Genomic DNA, 14,801 nt, shown 5'->3' with positions numbered 1-14,801 from the left:
ACGGGCTGGAGCCGCTGTGCCCACCGGCCGAGGGAAAAAGGGGGGGGGAGGGGGGGCGAGGGGGGGTGGACGGTCACCTGGATCGTTGAACTCGGAACGTTGGCTGGGGCTGCAGACGAGCGGCGCGGGGGGCGACGTCGGCTCCGCGACGCCGTCGGCCCGGGAGCAGCCGCGCGCGGGGATGACCTCGTCGTCGCCGACGAGGAGGCTGCGCAGCACCTTCTGCATGGAGGAGAGCATTGACGTTGCCGGCATCGGTAGTCGTTCGGTCCGGCCTGGCTGCCCTGCGCGCCGGGGCGCCTGCAGCGTGCGTCGCTGGCGGGCCGGCGGGTAGCGCCGCCTCCGCTCGCTTTGAGAACTGATAGGTTGGCGCCTGTCTGAGCAGGAGCCGACGCTAGTCGGGAGCTGTGTCGGAGCCTCGTGGCGCTCGGATGTCCCGCGCACAAAGCGGCGGGCAGCGGCGGGCGCGGGGGTAAGGGTTCCCGCCCGCTAGGCGCTGCCCTCTGCGCCGAGGCTCGACCCGCTTCTCCTCAGTTCACTAGCACGAACTAAAGTTTGTTTATCACCAACAAGCTTTGGGCGGAGAGTGCCCGACACCGCAGCCTCTAGCCCGACTGCGAGACATCCAGCTAGTCGCGCGGACATGGCTTTGGTCGGGGAGCGGGTCGTCGTCAGCGGGCTGCTTCGCCGGCCCGAGCTAAACTCCCAGGTGGGCGAGGCGACCTCCTTTGACGAGGCGAACGGGTGCGTATCCTCTCAAGCGCACGCCCACCCTCCCGCCGCCTCTTCTGAGCCTTTGGCGGCCGCGGTAGGCGCTACACGGTCCGAATCGGCACCGAGCAGATCGCGCTGAGGCCCATGAATGTCGAGAGAGCGCCCTTCCGTAGCAGCGGCGCTCCTGCAGAAACACTCGAGCCGCACGCCAAGGTGCGAATACATGGCCTGTCAGCTCGCGCCGAGCTCAACTCTTGCGGAGGCACCATCCTGTGTTGGCACGCGGACAAGGGTCGGTACGGCGTGCAGGTCGAGGGCAGCCTCGAGACAGTGCTGCTCCGACCGACCAACTTGGAGGAGGTGAAGCCTCCGCGCGTGCGCGAGAAGTGGGCGCCCGAATGGCGATCTGCCGAGGCGCGCCCCCCCTGCTTCGCGCGAGCCCTCGGGATGCTCCCGGATCATACCCGCGGACGGCCTCTGTCTGTAGGCGGACGCCATCATCGAGAACAAGGAGCGAGAGCTGCTCGCCGCCGAGGCCGCGGAGGCAGCGAAGCATCCTTTCGGCGCAGGCTTCGGCGCGGCGGCCGGCGGTGGGGCCGCTGCGGTGTAGGTGCGCATTCAGCAAGCACAGGGGTGGGGGTTCCTAGTGCCCCCTTTGCGTGCACGATTTGTCAAATTGTCTTGTGGACGGTATGTACGTCAGTCCACGCCACCTGCCGCCATTCTGCGATCGGGTGGAGAACCAAGTGAAGCAAGATCGTGCCCAGGCGCCAGGGCGGGGACACATGTCCCTAAATCCCATCTCGTCTCAGAGAGAGAGAGAGAGAGAGAGAGAGAGAGAGAGAGAGAGAGAGAGAGAGAGAGAGAGAGAGAGAGAGAGAGAGAGAGAGAGAGAGAGAGAGAGAGAGAGAGAGAGAGAGAGAGAGAGAGAGAGAGCACTTGGAGCACTTTTGGAGCACTTACTTGGAGCACTTGGAGTGCAGTCGGTAACCTCACATCCTCATCCAGCCAGGGACTTGGAGAGATTTTCTCTTTCCACTTTCGTCTCAGAGTTTGACCGTTTTATTTATTTATTTAGGCGGCAGGGGGTCGATATTGGTTATATTGGCAATAATTATTGAGGCGGGCCACCCTCTGACAACCGGCCTCTGTCGTCTCCGTGCGCTCTCTCTGGCATAGAGCTGTCAAACGTTAACTTTGGGCCTAATAGTTGCACTATTGTTGGCTGAAAATCCTCAACGTTGTTCAAGTGTTCTCCCCAGCCCAAGCTGTTACTGTTTGTTACTGTTGTTACTGTTGTTCAGTGGTCAGCAAGCAGAAAATGCCAAAAAACCCGGGTAAAACCCGAAAATACCTGGGGTTTTCCGGGTATTTTCGGGTATTACCCGCACTGGACGCTGGAGATCGTCGTGGGTCACCGTGCCAGGCCTTCCTTATTGTTGTTCAGCTGGCCTAACGTTAGCTACTGTTGTTGGGGAGCCCCACTGTTGTTCTGTTGTTACTGTTAACACTAGCAACACTGTTCAGCTCTTAACGTTTGACAGCTCTACTCTGGCAGAGAGAGAGGCTCTCGGCTCTGGGTAGGTAGGTGGGGAGAGCGAGCGGGCAGTGTCCAGGGGCTCGTTGGTTCAGTTGCGTGAGTGAACTGTTAGGCGCGGCCCCCTGGGCGGCTCTCGCTCTCAGATCGAATGAAAAAAAACGGAATTCTCGCCGGCATCTCAAACGACGTCCCAAAAGTCGACAAAAGGCGATCGTCCCCAGACTATAGTCGAGCGCGTCGGAGAGGTGTTTCGACACCGAGTGTTTGAACGTTTCTTCGCAGAAGAAACGTCGAGAGAAAAAATCTCTCGCCGGTGTTCACAGAGCTCTGTGAACACGGGCTACTCGGCCTTAGCCGCCGGTACGTCAACCGTGCCTGCGGCGGTAAGGTACGCACAGCGCACCCGAGCTACTTCGCGATGGGGCTCATGCAGGTTGAGTGCCCTGCGGGCGCGGGCGCCGGCCAGCGCATCAAGATCGTGGCCAACGGCGCGGAGTACGAGGTGGAAGTGCCAGCGGGCGTCGTTGCTGGCCAGACTTTCCAAATTGAGGGCGCAGACCGCGACAGAGGGCACACAATGTCGGTGGATAAAATCGCGCCAGTGCCGGCGAAGAGGCCCGCCCCCCCGGACAGAATCCAGCTCTCGGTCGATCCGGCCAGCCCGTGGATGCCGAGCGACGAAATCCTCGAGGAGTTCTTCTTCGACGATGAACTCACACGTCAATTCTTCAGCGACAAGGAGCGGTGCGAGATGACGGGCCTCGCCGTGCTGTTTCCGCCCGCGGCACCGTGCACCATGATCACCTGCTCCTTGGCCGACGTCAACGCTGCCGACTTTGCCTACTCCCGATGGGTGGCCGTCTCCAAGGAGAACATCTACATCGTGCGGCGCAAGCGAAAGGCTGACTGGCGCTTCGACTGCTGCGACATCAACGAGTCGAGGAAAACCATCCCGATCAACAACGTGCAGGACATCATGATCAACGAGCCAGCCGCGTACGCAGCCTGGTGCTGCTTCGTGCCGAACGTGCTCACCTCGGTCGCGATCGAGACCGCGGGCACGGGCGGCGCCATGGGCGGCGGCGACCCGAGGGTCGACCCGTCTTTTGGCATGCTGCAGGGCCTCCTCGATCCGCAGCGCTTCCGAAATGTCGTGCTGAACCTGAAGAAAGGCATCTACATCGAGCCGGGCGGCGGCACGCGAGCCGTCGGCGCGCCGCCCGCAGTCGACTCGCTCGGCCGCACGCTCGGCGCGCTGGGTCTCCCCGCCGCCGGCACGCTCGCCACCGCGGCGGCGGCGTCTCCGGCCATCGGCGGCAGTGCGATGGAGCAGTACCTCGCTGAGATGGTCGGCGTCCTCCACAACATCGACCAGAACCTTTTTCATATCCGCTCACGGGTCCCTGATCGCCTCTTCACGGGTCCCTGCTCCTCCTAAACGCTAAACCTAATCGCCTCAAGTAGTATCCTGCTCGGTGTGGGACACACTAAATCAAAACGGTCAAAATCTGACGATGGTGGGACGCGTGTGTCCCCGCCCGCCTGCACGATCTTGGTGTGCGACGGGGATCTTCTTCAAGATTTCCACAGGGCTCAACCGCAGGGGGTGTGTTCAGAGAGACGGGGGCCGCGGGGCTGCTGAGCCGCGTTTTTGGTCCGCTCTGCGGGGTGAGTGGGGGTCCGAGCCGCCTCGGGGTGGCGGGCGGGCGGGCGTTTTGAAAGACAGAAAACAGAAAACAGAGGGGGGGCCAGGGCCCCCACTACGATTAGACACACGCACCTGGCTCCTGTGGGACAAGGGCTCAAGGGGCGAGAATCGCAGCATGGTGCATCGATGCAGTTCAGAGCGGAAAACGGGGGGGGCAGCCGAGGGAGCGACGTCCCGACACGGCAGGTTGGAGCTGACCCTGGGAGAGAGAGAGAGAGAACAGCGATGGCAGCCCCCATGTGACCGTAGACAGAAATGACGAGCCGACAGCGATGCACAGCGGCAAGCGAAGGCGGCGAGGAGGGCCCCGCTGCAGAGCTCCGCCGGACGGCAGCAGAGACATCAGCGGACGGGGGAGCACGGGACACGTCGGCATAGGAGCCACATGGGTGGGCTGGGAGAGTTGAGTCAGATGCAACAGCACCGTCTCGGCAGCGAGGCCCATGATGGCGACGGCGGCGACGTAGGCGAGACGGCGGCGAGGGTGGCGACGGTCACGATGAAGGTGGCTTGACGAAATGGATGACGCCATCGCGTAACATGACATCCTCGATGTCGTCTCGTCCCCTCGAACCGGTTGAGCTCCTTCATCAGGAACATTGCCGTCGCCAGCTCCTTTTGCGGCGCTGCGCGGGTGCGTGCCCATCCGCCTCTGTAATGGTCTGCGGTTACGTGAGTTTTTGGATCCTGCCGTTTGGGGTCACTCAACACTCACACTCACACCCGCACGAGGTAGGCGGCGCGCAGCGCAGCGCTCGCAGGCTGTTTTTTACTGTTTCTCCATTTTGTTTTTGTTTTCAGTCTAGGGGGGCCGAACCCCTCAGAGGCGGCGGGCGGGCGCCCACTCACCCAGAGATCAAAAACGCTGCAAAAACGCTCGGCCCGGCGCGGAGCGGCGGGGGGAGGGCCTCGGGAGGCCCCGTGCCCAAGCGCCGGTCAGGGCTGGGCCTTGCTACCGGGCATGGTCGGGATCACGGAGGCGCCACGCGAGGGGACTGGACGGCGAGCTGCAGGCTAGAAGTCCCCCGCGGGCAGGCGCGGCGCGCGCGGGCTCGGGGGATCGCGTGCGGCCGCGCTGTGGGACATGTCACTGCCCCCTGCTAAATAAAGATATAAAACGGATACCTCTACTAGGATATGGGTAAAAAGGAACAGGTCCCCGCCCGTGCGAGATCTTTGTGCACAGGGTTCTTACGGTCTGGCGGTGTGGAGGTGTTGGCGCGAAAAACTAACAGCTGCGCTGAATTTTTCTCCTTGCTGCGCAGCAGGGTGTAGTTCGGGCCCGCCTCCGCCACGCTGTCCAGCAGCTGGGCGGCGCTCGCCATCTCGACCGCGTCGTCCTCCGGCGGAAGCTCCGCGTTGCCCGCGGCCGCCTCCCGAGCGCGCTCGTCGCGCATCCGCTCGTGGTGGGCCTGCCGACGCGCCACGCCGGCGCCCGTGTGCCTCGCCGCCGCGTCCGGCGACGGCATCGATGCTGTCTGCCCGAGCGTGACTCGCAACTCCACGATTTGCGGTCGACCAAATTTGGCTGCCCCCATCAAAGTTGACTCGTCTCCTTATTTACATACATAAATAAAAACGGACACCTCTTCCTCTACTGTGAGATGGGTAAAAAGGAACAGGCCCCCGCCCGTGCGATCTTTGTGCAGGGTTCTTTGTGGGTGTGGTCGGCGACTAGCCGGGGTCGTCCTCCCGATGGGGGACTAGCACTAGCCGTCTTCCACATGTGGTCCCTCGGCCGGTCCCTGCTCGTGCTCCTAATCTCTGCGCTGACTATTCCAATGTAAACTTCCTTTTTTCATCGTAAAAAAACCCGACAAAACATGACCCTCTCGATCGATCGCGGGTTTCTATATGTTGTAAATTCTATTTGGATTGGCGTTGTTCATTCTCTACACCAAAATGAAGGCGCCTCGGCCACAGCCCCCCAAAACAGCGCCTGGAGTGTGCTAAGCGAAACATTCACTTCATGACGCATTGGTCCGATTGGGAATCGTGTGAGGAGGGATCTCCATCACGAAGTAGCCAAATGCTTCCGACCCCTTCGGGATGATTGCAGACACCATGCCTGCCGGCGTCATGACCCGCAGGTTCTGCCCTGGCTTCATGCCCGGCGGGATGTCGACCCGCATCCGCTCGCCGCTTGACGCTGCCGAGCGCCCCGCACGCGGCGGCGCCGGCGGCCGAGGCGGCGCTGGTGGCTGAGACGGCGCCAGCACCCGCTGCGTGCGCGCTCTTGAATGTGTGCTCGCCTGAGCGCGCAGCCGGCGCAGCTCCTCCCTGGCGTCGGCCAGCTCCTTTCGCGTCTGCGCGAGCTCTGCTTGCGCCCGGAGCTCCTGCTGAGAGCCCGAGCCGCCCGAGCCGCTACAGCTAGCTTCTGGCTCCGCGGGAGCGGGTGCCGCCGGCGCCGAGGCTGCTGCGGCCGCCACGGCCGCCGACGACCTCGCTCTCCTCTGGCTCTCGCCGCGCGGCTGCGCCGCGGGACGCCGGCGAGCCGAGGCGTGTGACTTCCCACCGGCGGCAGGCCCTCGAACACGAAACAGCTGCCCGCAGAGTCCGGGATCGTTGAGCACCGCCTCCAGCTGCTCGTCCAGGCTATCTGCGGAGGAGGCGTCGCTCATAGCGGCACTCTGCTCGCGCAGGGTCGCGGGATCGGCAGCCTCTCGCAGGAACTTGGCGACATGACCTCTCAACTGCTGAAGCGGTGTGGAGATGCATACGTCGTTGCCGGCTGCGGCACTCAACGGCAACGCACACGGACTCGCTGCTGCCGTATCGGGCTCCCCTGCCCTCGACCGGGAGTCCCTCGTTGCCACCCCCAAGCGGATGGGCTCGCACTGCAGTCGAGCTGGCATCGTCGGGCTACCGTGCGGTGGTGAGCTGGTGAGGGACGTCATGTGACCTTCGCTCGAGCCGTCGTCGTCGGCAGTTCCTCGCTTTTCCTCGATGCTGCCGCCAAAGACCAACTGTCGACCCTCGCAAGCGATTGCGAAAGGCCCTTGACCCTGGCCGTACTCGCTCGCCTCACGCTTCACAGCCTCGCAGAGGGCCTCGAAAGACGGGACGCACGCTACCGTGCCGTCGACGTCCCTCGGCGAGCTCGAGCTGCCGGCGCTGCTGCCGGAATCGCGTCGCACCATCGCGGTGGACGGCCCTTGGGGAGGGGGGGGGCGCACAAGTAAAAAATCCGGCATCCCGGATAAACCTCCCGCGCCTGGCATCCGGCATCCCGGATAAACCTCCCGCGCCTGGCATTGACACCTCCTGCTGAATGGCGGCTATTGTAGAAAATCAAAAATCCAAATCGCAAACATAGAAACCCAAACACACATTGGCCTTTATACGTTATTCTTCCGATTCTATATTCTTTTTCGAAGCGATTTTCAGCGATTTTCAGCGGGAATATAAAGAATATTTGAGAATATAGGCCCGATTTGGAGCTGTATTCTTGGCACAATCGAGAATATAGACCCTGTTTGGGACAAGAATACGGAAAGAATACGGAAAAAGAATATAGATAGTACCTCCAGTATCGTAGTCTTTGTTAGTATCGAGGTCTCGCGAGCTCCCAAGCCGGATTTTTATATAGCAGCTCCTCTCTACCCAGAGCTGTCTTTCTCGCCCGAGGCTCGCCGTGGCCCCACACGGCAGCCTCTGCTCGCGTTTTCGAGCCAGGACCTTCGTCCGGGCCCATGGCCGGCACGCCATCGTCGATTCCGCGCGCTCGGCTCCACCGGCTTGCTGTGCGGACGGCTTCTTGTCGCTCTCGTCGAGAGCGTTTTGGCGGCCCGGCGGGTGGGAGAATCTGTGTCGTCTGATGTGTCACTGTGTACGTCACATCGGTCTTGATAACAAGCACGGTCGATCCGTCGAAGCGATACACTCGTCACGTCACGCTGGACGGCTTGCACGGAACTCTGTGCCGGCACACACAGGAAGAGCCGTACGGCAAGAAGAGCTCGATAGGGAGCGAGAACCGTCAAAGGTGCTCACGCAGGTTTCGGACGTCCGTCCTGGTGCGGTCAGTTCCCCCCAGGTTTGACCGCGCAGGTCTCAAAACTCGTCGAGCACTCGTAGCCTTTCTGCGACTCTCTGCGTGCTGCCGGCTCGGGAAGAGCAGATTTTGCAAGATATCTCAACGAGATCCGACATCTGCGCGGTCATTTTTGGAGTGATCTTACCGCGTCATGACGGAGTCTTGATACCTCTCGGAGCACCTCTAACGATTCTCGCTCCCTATCGAGATCTTCTTGCCGTACGGCTCTTCCTGTGTGTGCCGGCACAGAGTTCCGTGCAAGCCGTCCAGCGTGACGTGACGAGTATATCGCTTCGACGGATCGACCGTGCTTGTTATCAAGACCGATGTGACGTACACAGTGACACATCAGACGACACAGATTCTCCCACCCGCCGGGCCGCCAAAACGCTCTCGACGAGAGCGACAAGAAGCCGTCCGCACAGCTACTCGGACATTACCGATCATGACGAGCAGCGAAGGAGTGCTCCGCTGGGTCACGCCACGGGGGCCCGCCGCCTCAGATGCGACTTTCGGAGGTTGCAGAGCGCCTGTTCAGTCTACGCTAGACTGAACAGGGGGCGGGCCCTGCTATATAAAATTGAGCTTGGGTAGCTTTTGGGGGTTCTCGGCGCCGCGACAGCGCTGCGAGCCGCGCGATGCCACGGCGCTCGGCCTGCTGAGAGAAGAGCTTCCCGGACGGCAGTGACAAGTTACCCGACATCAATCGTCGACGGCAACCTCGAGAACTGCGCCTCCAAAGTCGCCCAGATTCGCCTCTCGCGGCGCGCTGAGTTAGTATCGCCGGTGCGCCAGCAGGCTCTGCTCCACAGCAGGGCATGCCCGACTGGCTCCTGCTAGCCGTGCGTCCTGGTGGCATCCATTGCCAGCTCAGGTAGCCTCAGGAGGTCGCCTCGCGCACGACGCGGCGTCGCACAGCACCGCTCAGCGTTACTACCGAGTTAGTATCGTCGACCCACAGAGACTGCTATTCTGTAGGTGGAGCCGACAAACGCCGGCCGGGTCGGCGCCGCCGCCCCCATCGCCGCCGCCGGGGCGGCGGCGGCCTCGGCGGACCATCCGGCGCGCCGCGCGCCCGTCGGGGAGGTGTTCACCACCCCTGGCTCCTCACCCCGCCACGCCTTCGTGCGGACGCCGTGGCACCCACCTCAGGCGCCGCTCGGACTCGGTTGACGGCCACCCAAGTGCTTGGCTCATGCCAAGCCGACCGGCAGGCGATTCCCAGTCACTGCTAGGCTAATCTCGGGCTGTCCTGCGTCAGTGTGGTGCCGTGAGGGGCGCCGCCCCCAAAACTACGATCGTTAGTACCGTGCGGGGGCAGTGCATTTAATTCTGTCAAAAATCCAAATCTGCTCCGTGGCGCTTATTGGGCTGGGATCATACGTCCGGGAGGCCCCCCATGCGTGCCGTAACGATCGACAGCGATCTGGCTACTCTGTTCACGTTCACACCTCGTAAACCCCCCATAACCCCTAGCATAACCCCGATACAGGAGGTACTGGGCGAGAAAAACGTATAAAGGCCAAAACACACACAGCCACGTGGCACGGCCAACGCGCCGGTCGTGCACGGTGACAAGGAGAAACCAGAGCTCACCCGGCAGTACAACGAGGGGTACAAGGTCGACCTCGCGGAACCCCACGCTGGCCCGGGAGGATGCGATGAGGTGAATGAAGTCAAGCTCTGGACGCCCCTCCTCAAGACCTCCTCGGCGGGCGTTGGCAACGCCTCGAGCGGCGGCACGCCCGCCTCCGTTGGCCACTCCTACGCCTTCGGCAACACCGAAGAGAAGGCCCGCCGCCTAAACATGGGCTGCAAGGCGCGCGGGCAGCCCGGCCAACCCTTCGACCACAAGACCGGCCACGGCTACGTCAAGGCGCGCGCATCGCGGTTTCTACCACGACGCGATCTTTGTCAAGCGCAACAACTTCAACCTGCTGCTCCACGAGACGTTCGGCGGCGGCTTCTCGCCCACCGCCGTTCTCAAGCTGCGCCGCCTCGCGCGCAAAGTCGCGCGCGGCAGCGTTGACCGCACAGCCTACTCGCCCAAGTACTCGCTCTCTTTTATGTCCCACCATGCAGAGCGCATCTCTCTCTCTGTTGTGCGAGGCGTGAACCGCGCCATTCGCTCTCACCTGGCAACCCTGTCTGCACGTCTCGCGCGCGCGTGAACAGGGCTCCAGGCCCCAAATGACGTGTGAGTGTTTAGAGTTGTTTGGTATTGCTAAAAATCTCTCTCTCCTCTAGGATTCCTAGGAGAGCAGGAGGACGACGATAAAAGGAGGTCAGCACAACTTCCCAAGGACGCACGAGCGAGAAGCACAGCAGAGCAGACAGATGACGATTACCACCCAGCGCACGAATAAATAAATAAAACGGACATCCCAAGCTGGGGCTGGGTCGAGGACAGACACGTCCCCACCTTTGACAGAAAGAGATTTTAGAAAACCCAGCTTGTTTCCACCTTTGCAGGATTTTGCAAAAGCGAGGGGGGAGGGCGCATCGCCGCGCGGAGAGGGCTCCCAGCAATTTCTTTTTTGCGTGCCAGCAGAGGCAGTTTCACGGAAATCGATCGCCGCGTTAGGGTGCGCATCCCATCGGAGGGAAGAAACCGGCGCAAGACAGCGGCATGCACCTGGGGTCGAGAGAGGAAGGGGACAACCCGAGTGATAAAGCTAGAGGGGACCCCGGGCCTCGATACGAACGTGACATGGGAGGAGGAGATACCCGAGCAAAATAAGATCACGATGGACGCGGTGAGAAAGATGATGGAGAGACAGGAGAGGGAGCGACAGGAGGGGAGCCTCGGGGCGGATGAGACGTTGTTCCCAGAGGGGGCGCCCCAGAGACACATAAACTGGCAGAAAGAAGACTACGAGCTGTTTGTGGGACACGGATACGGGGCGAGCGCGATCAGAGTAGGGGAGCTACAGGAGGACCCCCTAACGCGCTTCTTGCTCAGATACGACGAGTTTGAGACGGGGGGAGAGCTGACGGACGGCAACGGAAAGCGAATTAAGATGGGAAAAGACAGCGAGCCGCTGCGGTCGGGGAAGGGACGAGCCCTGAACGTGAAAGTAGCGCAGGCATGCCTCGCGCTGCACGTCTCACACCAGTTCACACACTTTGCGGCGACGGACGGAGGAAAGGACCATCAAGACAAAATGGCGGAGGATGGAAAGTACGTGCCGAACCCTAGGGTGGCGTACGGCGTGTTCGAAGGACCGACACGATTCGGAAAGATCGCCTAGCAAAGTTGAGCGCCGAGGACATTTTTTCCTCCACCTCCTTCTTCTTCGCCGTCCCACTCTCGTCGTTCTCTCCCTTGTCACTTCCTACTCTCGCGTCATTCTCTTCTGCCTCGTCCTGCGCCGCCGCCGCCTGCCGTTCCTTTGTTTTTTTGTGTTGTTTGTATGTTAGGTAGGTTCATAATATTTTTTGGGGGCGCGCCGCCAGGCGCGTCCCCACTTTTGTATCACAGCTGCGAGGGCCAACCAAGGGATTCGGCGCGTCAAGTTAACTTGACCGCTCGTTCGGGCTTTGGGCCGCAGGCCGGCGCGCAGCGCCACGCCGCCAGGCGTCCGCCGGAGGCCCGCCGGAGGCTCTTCCTGCGGCCACATTCTGGCAAGATTCCGCCGCGCTCAGGCGCCCAGAGGATGCGTGCGCTGCGCTCAAACGTCGCGATTTGGCAATAGGCGCTCGAGCCGGCGCACAGCGGACGGGTGCGCCGCGCAGGGGGGGTCGGAGGGGTGCGAGAGGGGGCGTGGGTCAGGCGCGCACCGGCCGGCTCCGGGAGCGGCCGTCACGTCGAGGAGGGGGGCTGTCGGCGGCTCGAGCGGCGAGGCGTGCCACTCTGCTTCGCCGTCGACAGCCCCTCTTCCGAGCCGGCGCGTGGCGACGAGCCGCGGCCAGTGTCGCTGGTTCCTTTGGCGGCGCAGCGTTTATCCCCCCCACCCGCGCCCGCCCGCCCGACCGCCCGCCCGCCCTCAGGCCTTGCCCCTTCGCAGGCGCGGGAGCGCTCGCCGGCGAGCACCTCCTACCTCTCCTCGCCCGGCTGCTCCCTTGCCCCGTCGCCCGCCGCGCCCTCGCCCGGCCTCAAGAGCTTGGCGGCCTTTGTCCGCCAGCTCAAGGCGTGGGACGAGGCGTGCGCCGACGGCCGCTCGTCGTGCTGGTTCGAGACGGAGGGCGACCTCCCGCGGCTGGCCGGGGAGGCGCTGCTGGCCGAGGCGGCCGCGACGGGCGCGAGGCGGATCGCCTTTGACGCCGTCGCGGCGCGTCTCGAGGCGACCGCGGCGCCGCCGCCGCCTCTCGGCACCGCCTTGGCCGCGTGGCCCACGGGATGGGGCATCGAGGAGGGCAACTTCTGCGGGCTGGCGCACTGGGCTGTGGAGGTGTGGCACGCGGCCGGGTCGGTCGACGCGAGCCGGTGGCAGGTCGAGGCTGACGGAGGGCGCCTCTTCTTTGTGCGGGTCGCGGAAAAGGCCGCATAATCGCGCTCTCCGCCGAGGCCCGCCTCGGCGACGGCGCTCGCCGCGTAGCAGCAGCAGTAGCAGCAGCAGCAGCAGCACGTGATTCTTGACACATGATTACACTACACAGTCCTCCCTTCGGTTGTCGTTTCGACCCTGTTTTTTTCTTCTATCGCAGCGCACTCGCATCTGTGAGCCTAGCGCAGCGCGAACTCGCCGTCTGAGCCTAGCGCAGCGCGAACTCGCTCTGAGCCTAGCGCAGCGCCTCGGAAAACACCATTTTGGCTCGCCAACAAGCCCTCCGCGCCCCCACACCGTTAGGATAATACATTTTTGTTGATAGGGGAGGCAGTTTCACGGAACTCGATCCGCTTCAGGGTCGCCGCTTAGGGTGCGCATCCAGGCGGCCACAGCGCTCCTCACAACACCTCTCTGCTGCTGGCATGGACCCGTCGCTCGCGCCCACGCTCGCCCTCGGCGGCGGCGGCGGCGACGACGCGCGCAAGCGCCCAGGCCACCCTGCAGGCCAGGCCGCCTGCCGCGGCGCAAAGGCGCAGAGAACAGACGCCACGATGGTGGTTGACCCGGACGAGCGCGCGCACGAGTCGACCGAAGCCTTTGGCCAGCTGACGCCGGTCCAGAAGGCCGTCATCCGCCGCATGCTGCCGCTGCTCGACACCGAGACAGACTCGGTGGTGATCACCAACCCGCTGGTCGCAAACACGCCAATCGTGCACGTGACGCAGGCCTGGCAGGCCATGTGCGGGTACACGACGCGCCAGGCGTGCGGGCAGAACCCGCGGCTGACGCAGGGCGAGGGCACCTGCAAGGGCACCATCCAGGCGCTCGGCAACGCGCTCAGCCTGCGGCAGCCGTGCCGCGTGCGGTTGCTGAACTACCGCGGGTACAACCGGGAGCCCTTCTGGAACTGCCTGACGGTGCACCCGGTGTTTCACAAGCGCGAGCTGGTGCTATACGCGGCGCGACTCCAGGACTACTCCTACCGCCTCAACCGCCTCGTCTCGGTCAGCCCCGTCCAGTTCTGCAAGTCGGACCCGTCGCTCTCGTGCCGCATCTCCCTCGCAAAGCTCGGGTCGGCGGGCGCTCTGGCGCGGCCGATGCCGCCCTCGATCTGCGTCGGGCGGATAGAGGAGCTCGACTCGGGTGCCGATGACAGCGTCGCGTCCGACGCCGGAGCCGCGCGCTCCGAGGGGGCGTCGTCGGCCTCTTCCGTCAATGGGTCCACGTCCTCATCTGCCGGCGCAGACTCTGATGTGGACGGCGAGGGGGAGGTGATCCCGTGCGTTCCGCTGCCGCTGGTGAAGCGGCTCGCGTTCCCGCGCCTGGCGCTCGAGCCCGAGTACTTGCGCGACCGGCTGCAGGACGAGTGCGCCCAGCTCGATTGGCAGTGCCACACGACGGAGATCCAGGCGCGGCCCCCCACGACTTCCTCCCCCCCAGCCCGCACCGCGCGGTGTCCCCTCTCCCTCCCCCCTCCCCTCCCCTCCCTCCCCCCTCCCTCCCCTCCCCCCTCCCTCCCCCCCGCTCTGCTTCGGATCCGGTCGCCCTTCCACCGCCGCAGGCGAGCGGACACGAGTTGGTGCGCCTGGAGCTCTTCCAGCAGCGACCGGGCACGGCGGACGTGGGCGTGCGCGCGCTCGTGCACGTGCTGCCCGAGCAAGAGGCGGGCGTCTACTCGCTCCACATCACGAGGCTGAGTGGTGCGCCATGCCTTTGCCCCCGCGGAGGCGAGGCGGTCTGAGCGAGGTTGTCTGAGCCCTCCTCCCCCCCTCCCGTCCGTCAAGGCGACACCTTTGCCTACCACGCGCTCTTCCGCCAGCTGCGCCAGCGCCTGCACGACATCGTCGCGCCACAAGCCGCCTACCCCGTCGCGGCGTGCGGGATGAGCTAGCGGATGCCTCGATTGGGAACGAGGCGCCCACGAGCGAGCGGGTGGGGAGAGCCGAGCTGGCCGCTGGCCGCCGGCCAATTTTGTGTACTTCGAGCCTCCTCTGAGAGGAGAACAACTGTCGTCCCGCCCCCACTTCCCTACCCCTCCCCTTCGCGTCGGCTGTGCTGCGTTCTGCAGTCAGAGAGTGGGAGTCACGCCAGCTCTGCTGACATCCGCTCTCATGTTTGCGCGTCTGGCGAGTGGAGAGACGTCCTGAGAGTGGTCTCGATGTCAGAGAATATGTGCGAGAGAGGGCCCCTGCGCCACGCCGATGAGGCGTTGGTGAGGGGCAAAATCTAGAGTAGACGAATATTGCTTTCGAAAACCTCTTTTTCAAATTCCCCTTGGGTTGCCACGCACTCCACACCGCGCCCCTGGGGGCA

The 14,801-nt window shown here is 63.5% G+C and overlaps 6 protein-coding genes across 6 annotated transcripts in view; 3 read left to right on the top strand and 3 right to left on the bottom strand.

The window, feature by feature from the left end:
* The window catches only part of EMIHUDRAFT_203764 (hypothetical protein), a gene marked incomplete at both ends in the record, with an annotated part of 5,924 nt that extends 5,684 nt beyond the window's left edge, over window positions 1-240 (bottom strand). Inside the window, one exon of the mRNA XM_005781587.1 lies at window positions 78-240. Coding sequence (XP_005781644.1) covers window positions 78-240 — 163 coding nt within the window. The remainder of the gene's footprint in view (window positions 1-77) is intronic.
* A 403-nt stretch (window positions 241-643) lies between these two features.
* On the top strand, window positions 644-1,324 carry EMIHUDRAFT_203763 (hypothetical protein; the record flags this gene model as incomplete). The annotated part of the gene is made up of 3 exons (XM_005781586.1): window positions 644-744; window positions 813-1,074; window positions 1,202-1,324. 3 exons carry the CDS (start codon window positions 644-646, stop codon window positions 1,322-1,324), a joined length of 486 nt encoding a protein of 161 aa, XP_005781643.1.
* A 1,287-nt stretch (window positions 1,325-2,611) lies between these two features.
* Window positions 2,612-3,992, top strand: EMIHUDRAFT_434614 (hypothetical protein). The gene has a single exon (XM_005781585.1). It carries the CDS (start codon window positions 2,673-2,675, stop codon window positions 3,690-3,692), a length of 1,020 nt encoding a protein of 339 aa, XP_005781642.1. The 5' UTR covers window positions 2,612-2,672; the 3' UTR covers window positions 3,693-3,992.
* A 739-nt stretch (window positions 3,993-4,731) lies between these two features.
* Window positions 4,732-5,431, bottom strand: EMIHUDRAFT_203761 (hypothetical protein; the record flags this gene model as incomplete). Its single annotated transcript, XM_005781584.1, has 2 exons — window positions 4,732-4,764; window positions 5,147-5,431. The coding sequence occupies 2 exons, from the start codon at window positions 5,429-5,431 to the stop codon at window positions 4,732-4,734; spliced, it is 318 nt and encodes a 105-aa protein (XP_005781641.1).
* A 6,062-nt stretch (window positions 5,432-11,493) lies between these two features.
* Window positions 11,494-12,667, bottom strand: EMIHUDRAFT_434606 (hypothetical protein). Its single transcript, XM_005781583.1, has 2 exons — window positions 11,695-12,667; window positions 11,494-11,623 (listed from the first exon to the last, which is right to left on the bottom strand). Exon 1 carries the CDS (start codon window positions 12,580-12,582, stop codon window positions 12,124-12,126), a length of 459 nt encoding a protein of 152 aa, XP_005781640.1. The 5' UTR covers window positions 12,583-12,667; the 3' UTR covers window positions 11,494-11,623; window positions 11,695-12,123.
* Window positions 12,668-12,847: 180 nt separating this feature from the next.
* Window positions 12,848-14,743, top strand: EMIHUDRAFT_434603 (hypothetical protein). The gene is made up of 3 exons (XM_005781582.1): window positions 12,848-13,897; window positions 14,050-14,188; window positions 14,273-14,743. The coding sequence occupies exons 1-3, from the start codon at window positions 12,911-12,913 to the stop codon at window positions 14,377-14,379; spliced, it is 1,233 nt and encodes a 410-aa protein (XP_005781639.1). The 5' UTR covers window positions 12,848-12,910; the 3' UTR covers window positions 14,380-14,743.
* Window positions 14,744-14,801: the final 58 nt, after the last annotated feature.

This window comes from Emiliania huxleyi, assembly GCF_000372725.1.
Source record: "Emiliania huxleyi CCMP1516 chromosome Unknown EMIHUscaffold_20, whole genome shotgun sequence".
Lineage (NCBI taxonomy): Eukaryota > Haptophyta > Isochrysidales > Noelaerhabdaceae > Emiliania > Emiliania huxleyi.
The sequence above is the reverse complement of the archived record's forward strand: the minus strand, read 5'-3'. Positions and strand labels throughout refer to the sequence as shown.

Coding starts and splice junctions, on each gene's coding strand:
- EMIHUDRAFT_434614 (XM_005781585.1), top strand. CDS start 2,673: ATGGGGCTCATGCAGGTTGAGTGCCCTGCGGGCGCGGGCGCCGGCCAG.
- EMIHUDRAFT_434606 (XM_005781583.1), bottom strand. CDS start 12,582: ATGTGTCAAGAATCACGTGCTGCTGCTGCTGCTGCTACTGCTGCTGCT.
- EMIHUDRAFT_434603 (XM_005781582.1), top strand. CDS start 12,911: ATGGACCCGTCGCTCGCGCCCACGCTCGCCCTCGGCGGCGGCGGCGGC. Junction 13,898..14,049: donor GCCACACGACGGAGATCCAG/GCGCGGCCCCCC, acceptor CCACCGCCGCAG/GCGAGCGGACACGAGTTGGT. Junction 14,189..14,272: donor CCACATCACGAGGCTGAGTG/GTGCGCCATGCC, acceptor CCGTCCGTCAAG/GCGACACCTTTGCCTACCAC.